The 21477-nt window shown below is 42.2% G+C and overlaps 1 protein-coding gene across 1 annotated transcript in view; it reads left to right on the forward strand.

Moving 5' to 3' along the window:
• Nucleotides 1-321: 321 nt before the first annotated feature.
• The window catches only part of LOC135548884 (ceramide synthase-like), a 35592-nt gene continuing 14436 nt past the window's right edge, over nt 322-21477 (forward strand). Inside the window, exons 1-3 of the mRNA XM_064978945.1 lie at nt 322-887; nt 11661-11747; nt 19075-19294. Coding sequence (XP_064835017.1) covers nt 766-887; nt 11661-11747; nt 19075-19294 — 429 coding nt within the window. The 5' untranslated portion in view covers nt 322-765. The remainder of the gene's footprint in view (nt 888-11660; nt 11748-19074; nt 19295-21477) is intronic.

Here is a 21477-nt window from a genome sequence, read left to right on the forward strand (position 1 = left end):
AGCACATTTTGTCACTGTTTGTATAATTTGTTACAAACAGTGGACTAAGTTTTCTAGACTTTACCTTTTGCTGAAGTTTTTTTAAATTGCGTTGTTTAGAAGTGCAAAGGGAATTGATATATTGCACACACGCATGGAGAAGGCGTTCCCTATCGGAAATATGCAAATACAGCTAAAACGCGCCAATAGGATCTTGCTAGCTCGTGCTTGACTCTGCCCACCTCCTTGCTTGTTCTGCCCACTATGACTCATTTGAAACGACAGGCTGTGGTCTGTCTTGGTTAAGTTATCCACATCTTTGATAAGAGAGCGCTTGTGGAGTCGTTGATAGTTCGCATAGCAAGGTACCCCAACTCGGAGAAACCGACGCGTAGGTCAAACCTTGCCTCGGTTTAATTCACATATGTATTATTTTTCCCCCAGTTTTTTTCTGGTAGAATATTCCCAAACCTCGATATTAAATTGTATTCCGCGGCATGTAGTTAGCGTGCTGTCTAACGTTACCGGCTTTGCGCCAGGAGTGAAGACCAATCAATCACCGGGTACCTTCGCTAGCTAGGTTGTGTGTACAGTGTGGTGTTGCTGAGGCAAGGGAAAAAACGCAGCGGTCACCGGTGACTGGATCTTGTGGCGTGAGCACTAATGCTGTCTAGCAAACACGGCGAATCCCAGTCGCCGGTGTGAAACGCGGTGTGTAAAATACATCTTGCAGCCCTCGACCCATATTATAATAATAGATAGGTCGATAGTGGGAGAAGCGCAAGGATGTTGCAAGTGCTGGCTTGCGGCGTCGTAGTTTTTCCCGGACTCTTCTTCGTCTTTCGGAGGGTACTCCCGTCCATTTTCAAACAGTGGACCGATGCAGACGTTGTACTGGTCAGCGAGAGGTAATTATTATTATTTTTTTCCCAGATGGTAAACGTTTAATCCTGGACATAGCTGGTCAAGCAGTAGCTGGCCCTAGGAGGCTATGCTAGCTAGTACGACCATGCAAGCTGATACACCAAATTGCTGAGTCTCTGGCTTGCCGTGGGTTTTAACCGAATTAGCCACCGTTGCTATTTCAAACAGTGCTGAAAGATATTAGATTAGAAATTATGCATTTGTACATTTGATATGTCGTCATGGCCATTGTCGTACCCGATAATGTTATTGTAGGCTGCGTTATCATAACGGTGGTGGCTAGCCCTGTGAATTACAACATAGTAATACCATGGGAATATTGCTGCGTCTTGGTCAAAATTACACAATCACATGCGCAGGGGTGAGTTCGATGCTCATTTGTACCATGTCACTCTCTAGCTCGTTGATCATTCCCCTTCAAACTCGATCGCTGTGGTGGCTGAGTTATGCAATGTAAAGTGCTGAACTACAGTATACTGAGCCGATCGCTTGGCCTTAATCACGCTCCTATTAATTCGCTAATGCTCATCTAACGGAAAATGCTTTTCTTAAACGCATGTGTTGATGCCTCGGGGGATACATATCTAAATAGCTAGCTCAGTAACCCCGTCAAGTCAGCCTTGAATGCCTTACCAGTTTGATTATGTCACATATCCCGATAGCGGGAGAAGCTATCGGGCATTATCTGGCTGCAATAACGTAGACTAGGTTACAAAAAGACAACAAATGTTATCATGAATGCCCATCAGCAACCTAATTGATAGTTAATTCATATACGTTTTTTTTAACGATCTCTTGGCCTGCTACTGTATGTGTTGTATTTGTTTTACCTGCCCGTTAAAGGGTCAGTGAGCATCTGGAAAAGCTGCAGTGTGCTGCTCCTTCTGGCGGTATTTTAGGCAGTGGCATTTTCAAAAATACAGATTCTATAACAAGATTAGACCAGACCATTTCTCGTTCCACATACTTTCATATATATAGTGTATGTGGACACCCCTTGAAATGATTCGATTTGTCTATTTCAGATACACCTGTTGCTGACAGGTGTATAAAATTTAGCACACAGCCATGCAATCATTGTCAATATGATGGCCTTACTGAAGAGCCTAGTGACTTTCAACGTGGCACAGTCGTAGGATGCCACCTTTCCAACAAGTCAGTTTGTCAAATTTCTGCCCTGCTAGACTTGAACTTGACTGGCCTGCACAGAGCCTTGACCTCAACCCAATCGAACACCTTTGCGATGAATTGGAACACCGCGAACACTGCGAGCAAGGTCTAATCGCCCATCCTCAGTGCCCGACCTCACTAAGGCTCATGGCTGAATGGAAGCAAGTCCCTGCAGCAATGTTCCAACATCTAGTGGAAAGCTTTCTCAGAAGGTCATGTAGTATATATCCCCTCTATAATGTTAAGTAGAAGAATGGTACTGACATTTGTAATGAACAATAACAGTTTTATTCTCATTTGCCCCAACTCCCCTCAAGACCGTTGTGAACAGCATTCGTCGGGGTTTGTGTCACGTGGGTAAAGTGGTGTTTTGTGGACAATTTCATTGTGGTGAGACTGATTTCACTTAAAATGTATGCCGAACCATTTTTTTTACAATGTTGTTGATCCATCCTCAGCTTTCTCGCATCACAGCCATTGAACTCTAGACATTTTTATATCACCAATGACCTCATGGTGACATCCATAAGCAGTTTCATTCCTGTCCTGTAGCTCAGTTCAGAAAGACTACAGCATCTTTGATGTGTCTGGGTGGCTTAATACATAATCCACAATGTAATTATTAACTTGACCATGCTTAAAGATATAGTCTGTGTCTGATTTGTTATTGTTACCCATCTCCTGATCACTGCCCCTCTTTGAGGCTTTCGAAAAGCTCCCTGGCCTTTTGTAGTTGAATATGTGCTTTAAATTCAGTACTTGACTGGGGGACCTTACAGTTGTTGTATGTATGGGGGACAAAAAAAGTCCTATTATTTCACACAGTTATGTGATTTGTTATGACAAAGTTTATTTCAGAACTAATTTAGCCTTGCCTAAGCAAAATGGGTGAATACTTATGCAACTACTATTTGAGTTATTAAATTAGTATTCATTTGTCAAAAGTTAGATTATGTACATTAGGGAGTATTTTGTGTAGATCGATGACAAAAAAATACAATTAAATTGTTCAATCCCACCTTGTAATGCAACAAAAATGTTTTAAAAAAATAAGTTAATGGAGATGTAGACTTTCTATATAGACTCTTAGCTTAAATTTGAAACCCATTTTCACATGTTGGTGCTCATGGGTCCCTTTACATGGAAATGACCGTATCTCCACCTGCAGTGCACCATGTGTGTGGGACTGATGTGAAGGCCTCCTCCTATTGGTGTGTTCAGGCAGGATAGGCCCAGGTCTTTCCATCATGGGAAGAACATAAGATCACCTATGTAGCCACACTGTTCGTAGCCATGCTTAACATAATAATATAGGCTTCATATGAATTATAATATGGTTATTTTGTCAACATGCTTATCCACTGAAACATACAGTTAAAGATGGATAGATACTGACCGAAAGTATGTGGACACCTGCTCGTCGAACATCTCTTTCCAAAATCATGGGCTTGTTGCTTCCAGACGCCGTTGGGAACTTGTTAGCTAGTGTTGTAACCGAGGACAGATGATTTCTTCACGCTTCAGCACTCAGTGTTCCCATTTCTGTGGCCTACCACTTCGCGTCATTTTCACTTCACAATGACAGCACTTACACCTGACCAGGCAGCTCTAGCAGGGCAGAAATTTGACGAACGGACATGTTGGAAAGATGGCTTCCTGTGATGGTGCCATGTTGAAAGTCACTGGGCTCAGTAAGGCCATTCTACTGCTAATGTTTGTCTATGGAGATTGCAGGGCTGTGTGCTAGATTTTTATACACCTGTCAGCAATGGTGTAGGGGTGTCCACATACATTTGGTCATGTGAGTGTGTTCAGTAAAGTAAAAAGAATGATATACTCATAGCAGTCAATACAAACTGAAATCATTGCGCATACAAAATATGGATGATTTAAGAGGTTGACAAAATACAAAAATGTATAGAAATTATACAATTATTAATTGAGGTCCAGCGATCTTAGTGACTAATTAATGAACAGAGGTATGGGATAGGTGACCTTCTGTATTGTTGACTTTTGGATTGTCAGTTGATTTTGGCAGCGGGTGTTCCTACCTGTTGCTGTGTTTCGGTCAGGGGGTAGATAGTCTCTGAATGGAGAGTTGAGGAGGCTGACAGCGAAGTCTGCAGAGCTGTGTCCTCCTTTTCAAGAAGCCTGGGTAGAGACAGGGTCAGTAGTGCCTCAGTATAACTGGAGTATCCTCCTAGGATGATGCGGCATGCATGCTCTCTTCTGAATATGCTCCGGGTCACCAGACTAGGCCTGGGTCCATGAGCTGCGGCATATTGCAGGGTGGGGCATATGTAGCCGGTGTTAATGTTCATCAGGTCTTGTGGCGCATTGACTCTTTTAAGGTAAGAGTATGGGGGGGAAAAGTGTTTTGCTGCACTTAGTTACCATAGATGCAACCTGCTCGCTCCATTATAGGTCCTTTTGTACAACCATTTATCAAATCTAAACATTATTACACACTTGGAGCTCGTGCTCCACAATATGTGGCTATTGGCCAATGCAGGAATAATATAGTTCTAATAAAATGGTTCTTTTGTGAACACTTGTATTCAATGAAACATACAGTTGAGACGTATTTATTAAGCTATATATGGTAGTGATGGGGGAAGAAATCGATAGTTGCATATCATGCTATTATTTTGGATGATATTATATTGGTACTTTGATTTGTAAAAATAATCAATTTTTGTTGTTGCTTGGTAGCGTTAGCTAGTGCTAGTCAGCTGTAGCTGTACCAACATGCAACAAAATATTTGACTGTGTTACAACACCCTCCCCATCAAGACGATCCCACAGGTGAAATAGCTTGATGTGGAAGTCCTCGGCTGGCATGGAAACGTGGTCTGCGGTTGTGAGGCCGGTTGGACATACTGCCAAATTATTTAAAACAACGTTGGAGGCAGCTTATGGTAGAGAAATTAACATTACATTATCTGGTGGACATTCCTGCAGTCAGCATGCCAATTGCATACTTCCTCAACACTTGAGACATCTGTGGCATTATGTTGTGACAAAACGGCGTATTTAAAGTGGACTTTGATTGTCCCCAGCACAAGGTGCACCTGTGTAATGATCATACTGTTTAATTAGCTTCTTGATATGCCACACCTTTCAGGTGGATGGATTATCTTGGAAAAGGATAAATGCTCACCAATATGGATGTAAACAAATTTGTGAAAAAATAGAGAGAAATAAGCGGATTGTATGGAAATTTTCAGGGATTAAAAAAATAAATCAGCTCATGAAACATGAGGACCAACACTTTACATGTTGCACTTTATATTTTTGTTCAGCGTAGTAAGCAATATGTTTGGAAGATCAAATAGCAATAAAATCGCAGTATTGAATAACAATACATATACGTATTGCGATTCTATGGTATCGTGATAATTTCGTATCTTGAGGTCCCTGTCAATGCAGCCCTAATATGTATCTATTATTACTTTTTGTCTTTTACTTTCTATTTCTCTATTTTCTTTCTCTCTGCATTGTTGGGAAGGGAAGGGTCTAAGTACTTCACTGTTACGTGTTTACGAATCATGTAACAAATAAAATGATATTTGAAATGTGGCTAATACAACAACTAATTCAAACCCACAGCTCTGCTATTCCAAGCCCCATGCTCCTCCAACCAACTGAACCACACTCTCTTGGGCCATTTTCACATTTGTTTAGAAATCACTGAGTTGATTCGGGGATTGTTCCCTCCACAGTGATTGAGAGAGCCATGGTCACATCAGAAGGCATTTATCTTGGTTGCTTCAGCTGCCCCATTTCTGCTGTTAGAATGACAGTTCTCTTCAACTATTAGAACCAATACTTATTAAGAACTGATGTTAGCACAAGGTGGAGGGAAAGTTGGAGCATAACTAACAAAATTACAGTTAACAAAAATGCTTAATCAAATTACATTTTATTTGTCACATGCGCCGAATACAACCTTACCGTGAAATGCATGCTTACAAGCTAGAGGTCGACCGATTATGATTTTTCAACGCCGATACCGATTATTGGAGGACCAAAAAAGCCGATACCGATTAATCGGTCAATTTTTTTTATTCATTTGTAATAATGATAGTTACAACAATACTGAATTAACACTTATTTTACCATAATATAATACATCAATAAAATAAATGTAGCCTCAAATAAATGATGAAACATGTTCAATTTGGTTTAAATAATGCAAAAACAAAGTGTTGTAAAAGTGCAATATGTGCCATGTAAAAAAACTAATGTTTAAGTTCCTTGCTCAGAACATGAGAACATATGAAAGTTGGTGGTTCCTTTTAACATGAGTTTTCAATATTCCCAGGTTAGAAGCTTTAGCTTGTAGTTATTATAGGAATTATAGGACTATTTCTCTCTCTACCATTTGTATTTCATATACCTTTGACTATTGGATGTTCTTATAGGCACTTTAGTATTGCCAGTGTAACAGCATACCTTCCGTCCCTCTCCTCACTCCTACCTGGGCTCGAACCAGGAACACATCAACAGCCACCCTCGAAGCAGCGTTACCTATGCAGAGCAAGGGGAACAACTACTCCAAGTCTTAGAGCGAGTGACGTTTGAAACGCTATTAGCGCTCACCTCGCTAATTAGCAAGCCATTTCACATCGGTTACACCAGCCTAATCTCGGGAGTTGATAGGCTTGAAGTCATAAACAACGCTGTGCTTGCGAAGAGCTGCTGTCAAAGCGTACGTAAGTGCTGTTTGAATGAATGATTACGGGCCTGCTGCTGCCTACCACCGCTCAGTCAGACTGCTCTATCAAATCAGACTTAATTATAACATAACACACAGAAATATTAGCCTTTGGTCATTAATATGGTCGAATCCGTAAACTATCATCTCAAAAACAAAACGTTTATTCTTTCAGTGAAATGCAGAACCGTTCGGTATTTTATCTAACGGGTGGCATCCCTAAGTCTAAATATTCCTGTTACATTGCACAACCTTCAATGTTATGTCATAATTACATAAAATTCTGACAAATTAGTTCGCAATGAGCCAGGCTGCCCAAACTGTTGCATATACACTGACTCTGCGTGCAATTAACGGAAGAGAAGTGACACAATTTCACCTTGGTTAATATTGACTGCTAATCTGGATTTCTTTTAGCTAAATAAGCAGGTTTAAAGATATATACTTCTGTGTATTGATTTTAAGAAAGGCATTGGTGTTTATGGTTAGGCACAGTCGTGCAACGATTGTGCTTTTTTCACAAATGCTCCTTTGTTAAATCATCTTCCAGTAGAGTAGAGGATGCCTGGTTATTCTTTAAGTGCTTTCCTCACCATCTTAAATAAGCATGCCCCATTCCAAAAAAAATGAACCAGGAACAGATATATCCCTTTGTTGTGTATTGATATTCTAGTTTTGTCCCTTTAGGGCACCTGTAAACCCCCCTTGCTTACCTACGTTGAAATGCATGGAATGTTCTAACTGTTAAACACATTAAACAATGCCCACGTTAATTTCTACTCATGTCCTGTCCATATATTAGTTGTATAAGTTATACAGTGTGCCACACAACAAAACTGGCGACAAGGAAGAAACGTTCTCACGTTTGGGCTCATTATCTTTGTCAAAGTCTGAGTTTTTTCCCGCTGTAGAAATACGCAAACAAAACGTGGAGCTAGCCAGTCAAGTGATGCTAGCTAGCTTGTGATGTCCCAGCAACGAGAGCCTCAATGGATAGGAAGAGTTAAGCTGCGGAAGAAAGTGAAGTCATCATGAGTTAAAATAAGAAAAAAAGGGGTCTCGGAGTAAGGGACCGTCTGAAAAGTGTGAGAAAGAAAAATAAACCAAAAATGTCTGCCTTGGTTGGAAATATAGGAACATTTGATGAATCTGTGGAACAATGGAGTTCTTACACAGAATGTTTTGAGTACTTTGTGTTGGCAAATTAAATTCTAGCAGAAGTCGTTGTGTCAACATTTTTGACTGTTATGGGAGGAAAAACATTCAATCTACTGTGCAGCCTAGTACCACCTGAAAAACCTAGGGATAAATCATATGATGAAATTGTGGCTACCTTAAAAGGACATTCTCCCAAACCACTGATAATTGCAGAGAGATTCAGGAATGGGCTGTATTGAAACCGTTATCTGAACACTGAATTTGGGCTATCAATAGAGTTACCATTCAAATAAAGGATTACCATTTATGTTGTTAGATTGCTTTTACCAAAGTCAAATAGATTTTTAATGAATACATTGCTGTCTTTGAAAAATGTTGACGTAATTTTTAAAAAAGATAGCCAATGATTAAACAGAGCAGTAGCTGAGTTTCTGGCTGGGTCAAGTGCCATTCTGTGACTTAGGCTGATATGTCTTATTTTGTTGCCGTGGTAGCGAGTATCGTCATGGTATCGAAGTCAAAATTCTGGTATTGTGACAACACTAATAAATACTAGATAGATGGATAGATACTTTATTGTCCATAGGAAAGAAATGATAGGCCTATTAAAGCTGCAATATGAAACGAAGGTCTGTGGAGAAGGGTGCGAGCCTCCGGAGCAGCAGGTCTCAACAGGAAATGGCTCTGTGTGCCTTCTCCCTCTTTTGACCTAGCCTGGAGTGAGACTACTGTACTGCTAAATACAATCACCTTTATTAATTTGGAAATTGAGCGATTCATAAAAGGCGTGAATAGCGAGTGGCTGTGGGTAAGGGTGAAGGAATGTGATTTCAAGCTGCATATTGCCAGTGATGCCAAGATCTGTCATACTAAGCCGGAAGTTGAGTGCCTGGTTGAACAAGCCCTTCGTCCACATTTTAAAGGCGAACTCCTTGGTTGTGTCTGAAATAGTACCCTATTCCCTTTAGTGTACTACTTTTTACCAGGGCATTTTGAATTTATGCAGAATGAATGGTGGTTAGATTTTTACCAGGGCCCATAATGGTGCAATTTTGGTCGCAGCCCATATGAAACAGAATTATTTGGTGTTTTGATCCTTGAATTTGTGCAGAATGAATGGTGGTTAGATTTGTGATGGGTGATCCATATCAAGTCTCTGCAGTGCCTGTCAGTCACACCTGCCCGTTATGTTCCCATTGAATTGGCCTGGAGTCCAAACTGAATGTCGCTATGTTTTACTAGCATTTTATTTCCTTCACTATAAGGATTAAGTCTAGAGCTGCTCCAATAGGGGGGCAGTTGGACAGTCTAGAAAGTAACCGGTCCAATCGTTGTCCTCTAAGAAACGATGTGCTGTTTTAGCGCTGTCAATAGAGAGACAGGGTTAGTGTCTATTCGAATTAATGTCACCCAATTCAGCACTTCATTTAAATGTATGATTTAAAAATTGGAAAAAGTTTGAAATACAGTGCCTTGCGAAAGTATTCGGCCCCCTTGAACTTTGCGACCTTTTGCCACATTTCAGGCTTCAAACATAAAGACATAAAACTGTTGTTTTTTTTGAAGAATCAACAACAAGTGGGACACAATCATGAAGTGGAATGACATTTATTGGATATTTCAAACTTTTTTAACAAATCAAAAACTGAAAAATTGGTCGTGCAAAATTATGATATCCTAGACCCACTCCAATTTGCTTACCACCCCAATAGGTCCACAGATGACGCAATCACCTGCACACTGCCCTATCCTAGGAGCTCAGAGGACCCTCGGAGTGTGGTGTCAGGAAAATAACCTCTCGCTCAACATCAACAAAATAAAGAAGATGATCGTGGACTTCCGGCAACGGCAGAGGGGGGAGCACCCCCCCATTCACATTGACGGGACAGTAGATCACCGACTAACTGAAATGGTCTACCCACTCAGAACGGTGCGCAACAGAGCCTCTTCATCCTCAGGAGGCTGTCACCTAAAACACTAAACTTTTACAGATGCACAATTAAGGATATACTGTCGTATCACAGCCTGGTACGGCAACTGCACAGCCTTCAACCGCAAGGCTCTCTTTAGGGTAGCAGCCTGGTACGGCAACTGCACAGCCTTCAACCGCAAGGCTCTCTTTTTACTGCACAACCTTAGCAGCAGCCTGGTACGGCAACTGCACAACCTTCAACCGCAAGGCTCTCTTTAGGGTAGCAGCCTGGTACGGCAACTGCACAACCTTCAACCGCAAGGCTCTCTTTAGGGTAGCAGCCTGGTACGGCAACTGCACAACCTTCAACCGCAAGGCTCTCTTTAGGGTATCAGCCTGGTACGGCAACTGCACAGCCTTCAACCGCAAGGCTCTCTTTAGGGTAGCAGCCTGGTACGGCAACTGCACAGCCTTCAACCGCAAGGCTCTCTTTAGGGTAGCAGCCTGGTACGGCAACTGCACAGCCTTCAACCGCAAGGCTCTCTTTAGGGTATCAGCCTGGTACGGCAACTGCACAGCCTTCAACCGCAAGGCTCTCTTTAGGGTAGCAGCCTGGTACGGCAACTGCACAACCTTCAACCGCAAGGCTCTCTTTAGGGTAGCAGCCTGGTACGGCAACTGCACAGCCTTCAACCGCAAGGCTCTCTTTAGGGTAGCAGCCTGGTACGGCAACTGCACAGCCTTCAACCGCAAGGCTCTCTTTAGGGTAGCAGCCTACGGCAACTGCACAACCTTCAACCGCAAGGCTTTAGGGTAGCAGCCTGGTACGGCAACTGCACAGCCTTCAACCGCAAGGCTCCCTTTAGGGTAGCAGCCTGGTACGGCAACTGCACAGCCTTCAACCGCAAGGCTCTCTTTAGGGTAGCAGCCTGGTACGGCAACTGCACAACCTTCAACCGCAAGGCTTTAGGGTATCAGCCTGCAACTGCACATCCTTCAACCGCAAGGCTCTCTTTAGGGTAGCAGCCTGGTACGGCAACTGCACAACCTTCAACCGCAAGGCTCTCTTTAGGGTAGCAGCCTGGTACGGCAACTGCACAGTATATAGGGTAGTGCTGTCTGCACAATGCGTCACCGGGGGCAAACAACCTGCCCTCCAGGACAACTACAGCAGGAAGGCCAAAAGGTCATCAAGGACAACAACCACCCAAGCCACTGCCTGTTCACCCTGCTATCATCCAGAAGGCGAGGTCATTACAGTTGCATCAAAGCTGGGACCGAGAGACAGAAGCTCTTTTTCAGTCTCAAGGTCATTAGACTGTTAAACAGCCATCACTAACATTGAGTGGCTGCTGACAACATACTGACTCAAATCTCTAGCCTCTTTAATGAACTGATTTAATAAAGGTATCGCTAGTCACTTTAAATAACGCCACTTTAGTAATGTTTACATATCCTACATTACTCATCTCATATGTATATACTGTATTCTATACCATCTTGCCTATGCCGCGCGGCCATCGCTTATCCATATATTTATATGTACATATTCTTCTTCATCCCTTTACATTTGTGTGTATAATGTAGTCGTTGGGGAATTGTGAGATTTCTTGTTAGATTTTACTGCACTGTCGGAACTAGAAGCATAATAATTTTGCTACACTCGCATTAACATCTGCAAACCCTGTATATTTGACCAATAACATTTGATTTGATGAACAAGCTGTTAATTGCAGTGAATCTAAAGCTTCTCCTAAAATGTGTAACATTCTATTTTGAAACATTTCTTATCCTTCTCAGGCTGGTGTCCTCCATCCACGCCATCATGGCCACCACGGCAGGAGTCATCGTCGTGTTGGCATGCAGCGGTGACGTCATGACTGACAGGTAGGTCAGCCAGTAACAGACAGGGAGACGAGTTCCTCGACTCGGGTGCTCCAATCAGTGCGGCCGAAGAAGTCATGTTTTCTTTCTGTCTGCATAGTTGTTTTTTTACGCTACACGGCAATGCTTCATGCAAGCAGTATCAGGACCACAAAAGCAAGAGCTTCTTATTGGATAAGTGCATAATGAACACACCCTGACCTCCCTCACTTATCATCTTGCCGTTTCTTCATACCTAATGACAACGGTAAGTTGTGGTCTGAACAAATCACCTCGGTTTTCCACAGAGCTTATAGTGGGCTTAATTGCCGCCCCTTATCAGTGGTTGAGTGAACTCACTCAGGCTCTACCTTGGGTGGTGTGTGTCTGTTAACAGCTGGTGCGCAATATCTAATATTAGGGAAGTATCAAGGTTCTGCTCGCCTGAGTTAGAATAACTAATGATAAACTCATTTCTACCAGCATGCCATGTGCAGCTAGAGGCAAAACTCTAGATCATATTTAATCCACACACATAGGCTCATACAAAGTAATCCATTTCGCAAATCTGACCATAAATCGATCCTCCTGATTACAAGCTAAAACCTAAACAGAAAGTACCAGTGGTCAATTAAAAAGATGGTGCTAAACTACAGGACTGTGTTGCTAGCACAGACTGGAATATGTTCTATCTGATGGCATTGAAGAGTTTATCACATTAGTTACCGGCTTCATTAATAAGTGCATCAATGACGTCGTACGTACATATCCCAACCATAAGCCATGGATTACAGGAAGTATCCGCACTGAGCTAAAGGCTAGAGCTGCCGCATTCAAGGAGCGGGACTCCAATAAGAAATCTGCCTATGACTTCCGACGCCATCAGAGGTAAAGCGTCAATACTGGAGTAAGATCGAATCCTACTTCACCGGCTCTGACGCTCGTTGGATGTTCCAGGGCTTGACAACTATCACGGATTACAAAAGGAAACCCAGCAGTGAGCTGCCATGTGACGCAAGCCTACCAGACGAGCTAAATGCTTTCTATGCTCGCTTCGAGGCAATCAACACTGAACCATGCGTGAGAGCACCAGCTGTTCTCGATGACTGTGTGATCATGTCGCCGTAGCCAATGGGAGTAAGACCTTTTTAAATAGGTTAGCATTCACAAGTCCCCAGAGCCAGATGGATTACCAGGTCGTGTATTCAGCTGACCATCTAGAGAATGACGTGTCAGCTAAAGCCTGCACTGACCTTGTGTTTAGCCAAGCTGACAGCAGCCAGCTAGCATAGCCAGCTAGCATAGCCAGCTACAGATATCACCACGCTATCTTATCTAGCTGATATTTCTGTCAAATCAGTTATGGCAGGAGCCAGTGTTTGGAATGTGTTTCATAAGACACTTGTTCTACAACACCTTGCTATAAAATTAGCTTGCAACTTAGTTTTAACGTTTCGTCATGTAAATACATGTTACCATTGAAACCGTGTCAACTGTGAGTTGAATGCCCAGTCTTGAGTCAGCTCAGCTGTCCTACATCACAATGTTCTATAACTGGCTAGTTTTGTCTCATCTCCCCTTATGTCCGCCGTTAGATCTTTCCCGGGGGACAAATCCCAGCATTAGTATCTCTACAGGTGTAGGTTACATGTGGACATTGCACAAACATCGCCCAGCTTTAGTGTAGATCCATTTATCAACTAAAAATGTATCCGTGTGTTTGTTACAAAGACACATTTTTATGTTGCAACTATCATATTGATGTCAATATAGACCAGTATGTCTACACTTACCAAGCAAATAAAAATCAGTTGTATGTAGAGCACAACTTCAGCTGTCTAACCAGAACTAGAATGGCATTCTATTAGTCTATTTGGGCGAATCTAAGGATTTGGCTGTCTAAGCACACACTGACATGCACAGCTCTCTGGGTGTGGTTCTGTCTTCATGTCTCCAGTGGGTGATGAAGTCCCTTTCATCTATGTAATGTATTACAGGTTATAGAAGGGTGCAGTTACACGGCAGGGAGGTGAAGTGCATGACACTCCATCCTGGATAGGACAGAGTTTGCCTCAACCCTTGGTTCCAGCAGGCAGAGTTCAATAACTACAAGCAGATGTGAGATGCAGGAGGATGGCACTCTTCTCATACCGCTCAGGAGGAAGCTTTGCATCGGTCAGTAGCCTAAAGAGTCATTTGAGACTAGTGCAATTGCTGAACTTATGTAGATAGTTTAGAGTGTTTTGGTAACTTTAAAGTGTAACAGTTCTATGTAGAATAAACCATACTTCACATAATGATCTGGAAGCAGTGTTATGCTAATATAACAATGTGCAAATATTAGTTGTAACTGTACACATTCGTACCAAACCGTTCGGTGTGGTGACCTCTGTTCGGTCCACACTGTGAACCCGAATTAATACGTAAGTTAATCAAACTATCAAATTTGATTTGTCACAGGTGCCGAATACACAAGGTGTAGACTTTACAGTGAAATGCTTACTTAGAAGCCCTTTTCCAACAATGCAGAGATAAGTAAGAAACATTTGCTAAATAAATGATCACACAATAAAATAACAATAACAAGGTTATATACAAGGAGTACCAGTACAGAGACGATGTGCAGGGGTACGAGGTAGTTGAGGTAATATGTACATGTAATATGAGGTAATATGTACATGTAAGTAGGGATAAAAGTGATCAGGCAGTCAAGATGAATAATAGACAGTGTGTGTGTTGGAGTGTCAGTATAGTAGGTGTGAGGTACAGGGCCTTTAGAGTGTGTGTGTGTTGGAGTGTCAGTATAGTAGGTGTGAGGTACAGGGCCTTTAGAGTGTATTCACATCCCTTGACTTTTCCTACAATTGTGTTAGCCATAAATACCCCATATTGTTGAAGTGGATTTATGTTTTTATAAATATTGACAAATAAAAAATATTAAATGTCTTGAGTCAATAAGTATTCGATCCCTTTATGGCAAATTAAGTTCAGTTCAAGTTCGCAAATTGCATGGACTCACTCTGTGCAATAATGGTGTTTTAACATGATTTTTGAACGACAATCTCATCTCTTTACCCACACTGTAAGGTCCCTAAGTCGAGCAGAGAATAGCAAAGGAGGACATCTCTTGGTAGATGTGGTATTATGTGTCATGTAATCCATTTTAGAATGGGGTATGAATAATTTGAGGACACTGTACAGTTGAAGTCGGAAGTTTACATATGTTGGAGTCATTAAAACTAGTTTTTCAACCACTCCACACATTTCTTGTAACAAACTATAGTTTTGGCAAGTCGGTTAGGACATCTACTTTGTGCATCACAAGCAATTTTTTCAACAATTGTTTCCAGACACATTGAATTTTAAGTGAAATAATATATCACAATTCCAGTGGGTCAGAAGTTTACAGACACTAAGTTGACTGTGCCTTTAAACAGCTTGGAAAATTCCAGAAGATTATGTCATGGCTTTAGAAGCTTCTGATAGGCTAATTAACATCATCAGTCAATTAGAGGTGTACATATGGATGTATTTCAAGGCATACCTTGAAACTCAGTGCCTCTTTGCTTGACATCATGGGAAAATCAACAGAAATCAGCCAAGACCTCAGAAAAAAATGGTAGACCTCTACAAGTCTGGTTCATCCTTGGGAGCAATTTCCAAATGCCTGAAGGTACCACGTTCATCTGTACAAACAATAGTACGCAAATATAAACACCATCATACCGCTCAGGAAGGAGACGTGTTGAGTATCCTAGAGAAGAACGTACTTTGGTGCGAATCTATCCCAGAACAACAGCAAATGACTTTGTGAAGATGCTGGGGGAACAGGTACAAAAGTATCCATATCCACAGTAAAACGAGTCCTATATCGACACCCTGAAAGCACGGGGTGGCAGCATCATGTTGTGGGGGTCCTTTGCTGCAGGAGGGACTGGTGCACTTCACAAAATAGATGGCATCATGAGGGAGGAAAATTATGTGGATATATTGAAGCAACATCTCAAGACATCAGTCAGGATGTTAAAGCTTGGTCGCTAATTGGTCTTCCAAATGGACAATGACCCCAAGCATACTTCCAAAGTTGTGGCAAAATGTCTTCAGGTCTAGGTATTGGAGTGGCCATCACACAGTCCTGACCTCAATACTATAGAAAATGTTTGGGCAAGGAGGCCTAACAACCAGACTCAGTTACACCTGCTCTGCCGGGAGGAATGGGCCAAAATTCACCCAACTTATTGTGGGAAGCTTGTGGAAGGCTACTTGAAACATTTGACCCAAGTTAAACAATTTAAAGGCAATGCTGCCAAATACTAATTGAGTGTATGTAAACTTCTGACCCACTGGGAATGTGATAAGAAATAAAAGCTGAAATAAATCATTCTCTCCACTATTATTCTGACATTTCACATTCCTATAATAAAGTAGTGATCCTAAATGACCCAAGACAGGGAATTTTTACTTGGATTAAATGTCAGGAATTGTGAAAAACTGAGTTTAAATGTATTTGGCTAAGGTGTATGTACACTTCTGACTTCAACTGAACATAAATAAAACTAGGGATAAAAGTGACTAGGAAATCAGGATGATAAACAGAGGAGGTGTGTCGTGTGTGTGTGTGTGTGTGTGTGTGTGCGTGTCTTAATGCTTTCTGAATGTGTGTGCGTGTGTGTGTGTGTGCGTGTCTTAATGCTTTCTGAATGCATGTGTGTGTGGGTAGTGAGTGTGTGTGTTAATGCTTTCTGAATGGGTGTGTGTGTGTGTGTCTTAATGCTTTCTGAATGCATGTGTGTGTGGGTAGTGAGTGTGTGTGTTAATGCTTTCTGTGTGTGTGTGTGTGTGTGTGTGTGTGTGTGTGTGTCTTAATGCTTTCTGAATGCATGTGTGTGTGGGTAGTGAGTGTGTATTTGAGTCAAAAAACAAAAAAGGAGTTTAATGCAAATAGCCTGGGTAGCCAAACGTTGGCTCCCTTACATGTTTGAAGAATACACAGGGTCTCTTCTGGCCATCTGTAGAAAAACGAGGAAGAGTGACATTTATTGAAGGGTCATATTACTAAACACTTGTGATGTACTGTCTAATTAGTAATCACCTTATCAAATGTCATGTGTTGCATGCTTCATAAACAACAGGCGTAAACTAAAGCCGTGTTCACATTGGCAGTTTGAAGTGACTCTAATCCTATTTATTTGCATATTCGAATTGGTTATTTTTCCTGCAGTCTGGACAGCCAATGAGCACATTGAATGTGACATTTCAAACTCCATTTCTAGTTGGTTTGAAGTTGAAGACATATCATCCCTGGCCATGTGTCTGAACGGTCAAATCAGAATAATTTGCCCTCAAGTGTTTTTTAGACTTACTTGGCATATTGCTTGAACTCTGACAGTTTGACAAGAACATGTAGTAGTTAACTAGCTTGTTAATTGTTTACAAACAAATGGGGGAACTGCTGTGGCTGCTCCAAAAAGGATTCATTCATTTGAAAGTTGGTTCAAAAAATTCCCAATTAAAATTAATCACTGTCCATTCATAAGAATTTGTAAGACCCTTATTTTATAGGAATGGACAGAGCCATGGTCTTAAAGTCAAGTAACAGCCTTTATTCAAGAGAGTACTGCCACAATACAGGTTACCACAGGTTATTAACTGAAAATGACGTCATTAGTTCTAACACTACCCCGTGCCATCTCCGTTCCAGTACCAAGGCTGTGTCTCAAGCCGTCCCACATCCGCCTCCCTACCAATTTAATGTAATTTACGAGTCAAGGTTTTCTTGTGTGGATAAGCATTCTAGCCAGTCTGATTCATTTGTACCAAGGAACAGACCGTCATTGTTACTAAACTCTTGACCACATTCACTTCAGTACTGGGATCAGATAAGAAAATTCATACATATACAGTAACATGTTGTGTTCTGATTAGTACATCCTGATTGAAATGTATACATAATTAGTCATTATAGATAAAAATTCCCTTAACATAGTGCTAGCGAGCCAGGCTAGCTATATCACATGTTGTATAACGAAAAGTAGCTGTTAGCTTGCTAGTACCAGCTATCAACTTGGCTAACATACTCAACAACACCAGTGGTTTGACTGTTGACAGGCAGCCGTGTTGGATTCCATTCCTGGGCATCTTTCCATATTGTTGAAATGCATTGGAAGTGTGTACCATCTTTATGGAAGCCCATTTTCACACCTCTTTGCTGAGTGAAATGTGCGTTGCAGACCTGACGACTGGTGTTCACATGGCGGCCGGGGGGCGGACCACAATGTGTTGTTTCTGGGCCTTATTCGTAAGTAACTCAACCATCCAGTAACTCATGACGAACTCCCTTACAAAATTATCCTATGTATGGAGGAAACGCCGTACACCTGGCGACCGTGTCAGCGAGCACTGCGCCCGACCCGCCACAGGAGTTGCTAGTGCGCGATGGGACAAGGACATTCCTGCCGACCAAACCCTCCCCTAACCCAGATGACGCTGGGTCTCCCGGTCTCGGCCAGCTGCGACTCTAACCCAGAATTTCTAGTGACCCAGCTAGCCCTGCGATTCAGTGCCTTAGACCACTGCGCCACTCGGAAGGCCCTATTTACACTTCTGACTCATCAATGTCACACAGGCAGTTTTAAACCAGGAGAAGTTGGTTCTCAGGGGCAGTTGAGTTTTAACAGCATCATTTTCGATTAGAGTCCTTGTCCTGTCTCAGCCAGTGCCTAGCATAGCATAACCTAGCATCATTTAGCGTCCTTATCCCTGTATCTCTATCTTGGCTCAGCCAGTGCTACTTGGCATTATATTTACACTAATGCTAATAGTCTGATGCAGAGCACTGATGCTGGGTTAGGTCAGACTACACTGACTCAGGGCAGCCTCCAACCCTGGCCCAGCTGTAGTCAGTACAATGCCCTGGCTACCTTCTGACCTAACCCAGCATCAGTGTTCTGCTAATCCCCCCCCCCCCCACAGCGCAGTGTAGAGCCAGCGTGCATGAGTTACCACTTGCCTGTAACATTACAACACACGTGTGACAACTAATGTGCTGTAATCGACCAATTGGACCGGGGGGGGGGGGGGGTAGTGTGTGTGTCATGCGTTTCACCCTCTCCACATTTTTTAATTCCCACATTTAGCTAGAGGTAATGTTATAAAATGTATGCCACAAACACTTGACACTATTCCAAGTGATTTACAGTACAATGAATGCGCTGTATATGTGTGTCATCCCTGTGGGAATTAATTGAACCCATGACCTTGCCAACTTAGCTACTCACTGAACTCGTCAAATAAGAAACTCTTGTTTTCATTGCATAATGGTGTGAAATAATGAACCCTCCCTTTCCCTCAGGTACTGGCTGGCCACCTACTTTGTCATCTGGTACGGCGTGCCCTACATGACATACGATATCTACGCCATGTATCTCAGCCACTACTACCGCTTCCGGGTCAAGGGTCACGAGGAGTATAAGGAGCACTCGTTGACCACAGTCAACTCGTTTGTCCGCCGAGAGTTCCTGCTGGTGCTCCACCACATCGCGCTGCTCACCATCCTGCTGCCCGTCACCCTGGTCAGTAACACACACACACACTACCTTGGTTTGTGCCGAAATGGCACAGTACTTATTGACCAGGAAAACTTATCAGGTTTTGGAGTCCCTGCTGACCATTCTGCTGCCTGTCACTGATTAGGGAGAGGAGGAGAGAGTGATAAAGTGATATGACCCTTCTGACCATTCTGCTGCCTGTCACTCTCGTGCAAGAGAACCAAGAGGAGGGGGGTGAGATTCCCTTCTGACCATTCTGCTGCCTGTCACTCTCGTGCAAGAGAACAGAGAGGAGGGGGGTGAGATTCCCTTCTGACCATTCTGCTGCCTGTCACTCTCGTGCAAGAGAACAGAGAGGAGGGGGATGAGATTCCCTTCTGACCATTCTGCTGCCTGTCACTCTCGTGCAAGAGAACAGAGAGGAGGGGGGTGAGATTCCCTTCTGACCATTCTGCTGCCTGTCACTCTCGTGCAAGAGAACAGAGAGGAGAGGGGTGAGATTCCCTTCTGACCATTCTGCTGCCTGTCACTCTCGTGCAAGAGAACAGAGAGGAGGGGGGTGAGATTCCCTTCTGACCATTCTGCTGCCTGTCACTCTTGTGCAAGAGAACAGAGAGGAGGGGGGTGAGATTCCCTTCTGACCATTCTGCTGCCTGTCACTCTCGTGCAAGAGAACAGAGAGGAGAGGGGTGAGATTCCCTGCTGACCATTCTGCTGTTGTTTTTCTCTGTCCTGATAATATTGGGGGAGCGTGGCCATCTAATTAGCATAATACACAAATCCCCATGAGAATCCGTAAATGTAAGCTAGAGATCTCTGTTTTTCTCTGTCCTGATAATATTGGGGGAGCGTGGCCATCTAATTAGCATAATACACAATCCCCATGAGAATCCGTAAATGTAAGCTAGAGATCTCTGTTTTTCTCTGTCCTGATAATGTTGGGGGAGCGTGGCCATCTAATTAGCATAATACACAAAATCCCCATGAGAATCCGTAAATGTAAGCTAGAGATCTCTGTTTTTCTCTGTCCTGATAATGTTGGGGGAGCGTGGCCATCTAATTAGCATAATACACAAATCCCCATGAGAATCCGTAAATGTAAGCTAGAGATCTCTGTTTTTCTATGTCGCACTTCCGCATCTGCGGTGAAAGGTGACAGAGCAAGAGGGGTGTTCGTCAGACCATGAAACATCCCGAAAATCGGCCTTCTTACAAAATCGTCTGTAGCGTCCAAACGGTTTGGCCTAAACGACTAATACAATCCCTGATTACTAATGTAATCCCTCCATGGAAAGATGAGATTCTTACAAACAGAATGGTTTTCTCCACAAGTGTCAGAAGACTTGTCTTACTGGGGTTAAATACATAAATGTGAAGACAAAAAGTGTGTGTATATGTTTCCTGTTCTTATATCTCTCGGAAACATAGAAAAAACACTTCAAAACAACTTTTTGATATTTTTGTTGGTACTATAGGATGTTCCATGTAGTGAATCTGTTATTCAATGCATTTGTATGTGCTAATAGCAGTAAGGCCAAAAATAATTTATCAAATATTTTTTATACATTTAAAAAAAATATATATATATATATACTTCAAGGGGTCTTAAAATTCTAAATCAATGAGCTTAATGGTCCTTGGTATAACCGTAAAACAATTCCATAGTAGAACCTCAGGGACTTAGACTCATATGGGTTAACATCTAATGTGAGCGATGTTAAAGCTATAATTCAAAGTATACTATTTGAAAAAATCTTTCTTTAGCCGCCAATGGATCACGTATCAATGTGTCCCTCACATTAGTGAGGGACACATTAGTAATGTGTGAGCTCACATTAGTTCCAAATTTTATGATTGACCACGTGACAATGATTTTGAGAAATGCACAACTGGCACACAGATTGGTAGGATAAATTCTAAGCTTCCCCATAACTTGAAACTCATGCTCTGCCAATGAAGTAATAATTGCTCCCATAGTCAGATTTTGCCAATAGGTAACTTTGAAGCAGAGTAAGACATTCCTCGTAGTATTAAATAAAACATTCTGATTTCAAAAAATTAAAATTAAAATGCATACTGCCTCCAGCTCCCCATTGTAAAGTGATGTGCTGATAGCCTGTTGCCTGCGCTTGAATGAGAGGCAAGCTTTAATAACCAGTTGAGAAATAAAAATAATAGCTATTTTGAAAAATGTTGCACCAAAACAG

This window comes from Oncorhynchus masou, chromosome 11 (assembly GCF_036934945.1).
Source record: "Oncorhynchus masou masou isolate Uvic2021 chromosome 11, UVic_Omas_1.1, whole genome shotgun sequence".
Taxonomy (NCBI): domain Eukaryota; kingdom Metazoa; phylum Chordata; class Actinopteri; order Salmoniformes; family Salmonidae; genus Oncorhynchus; species Oncorhynchus masou.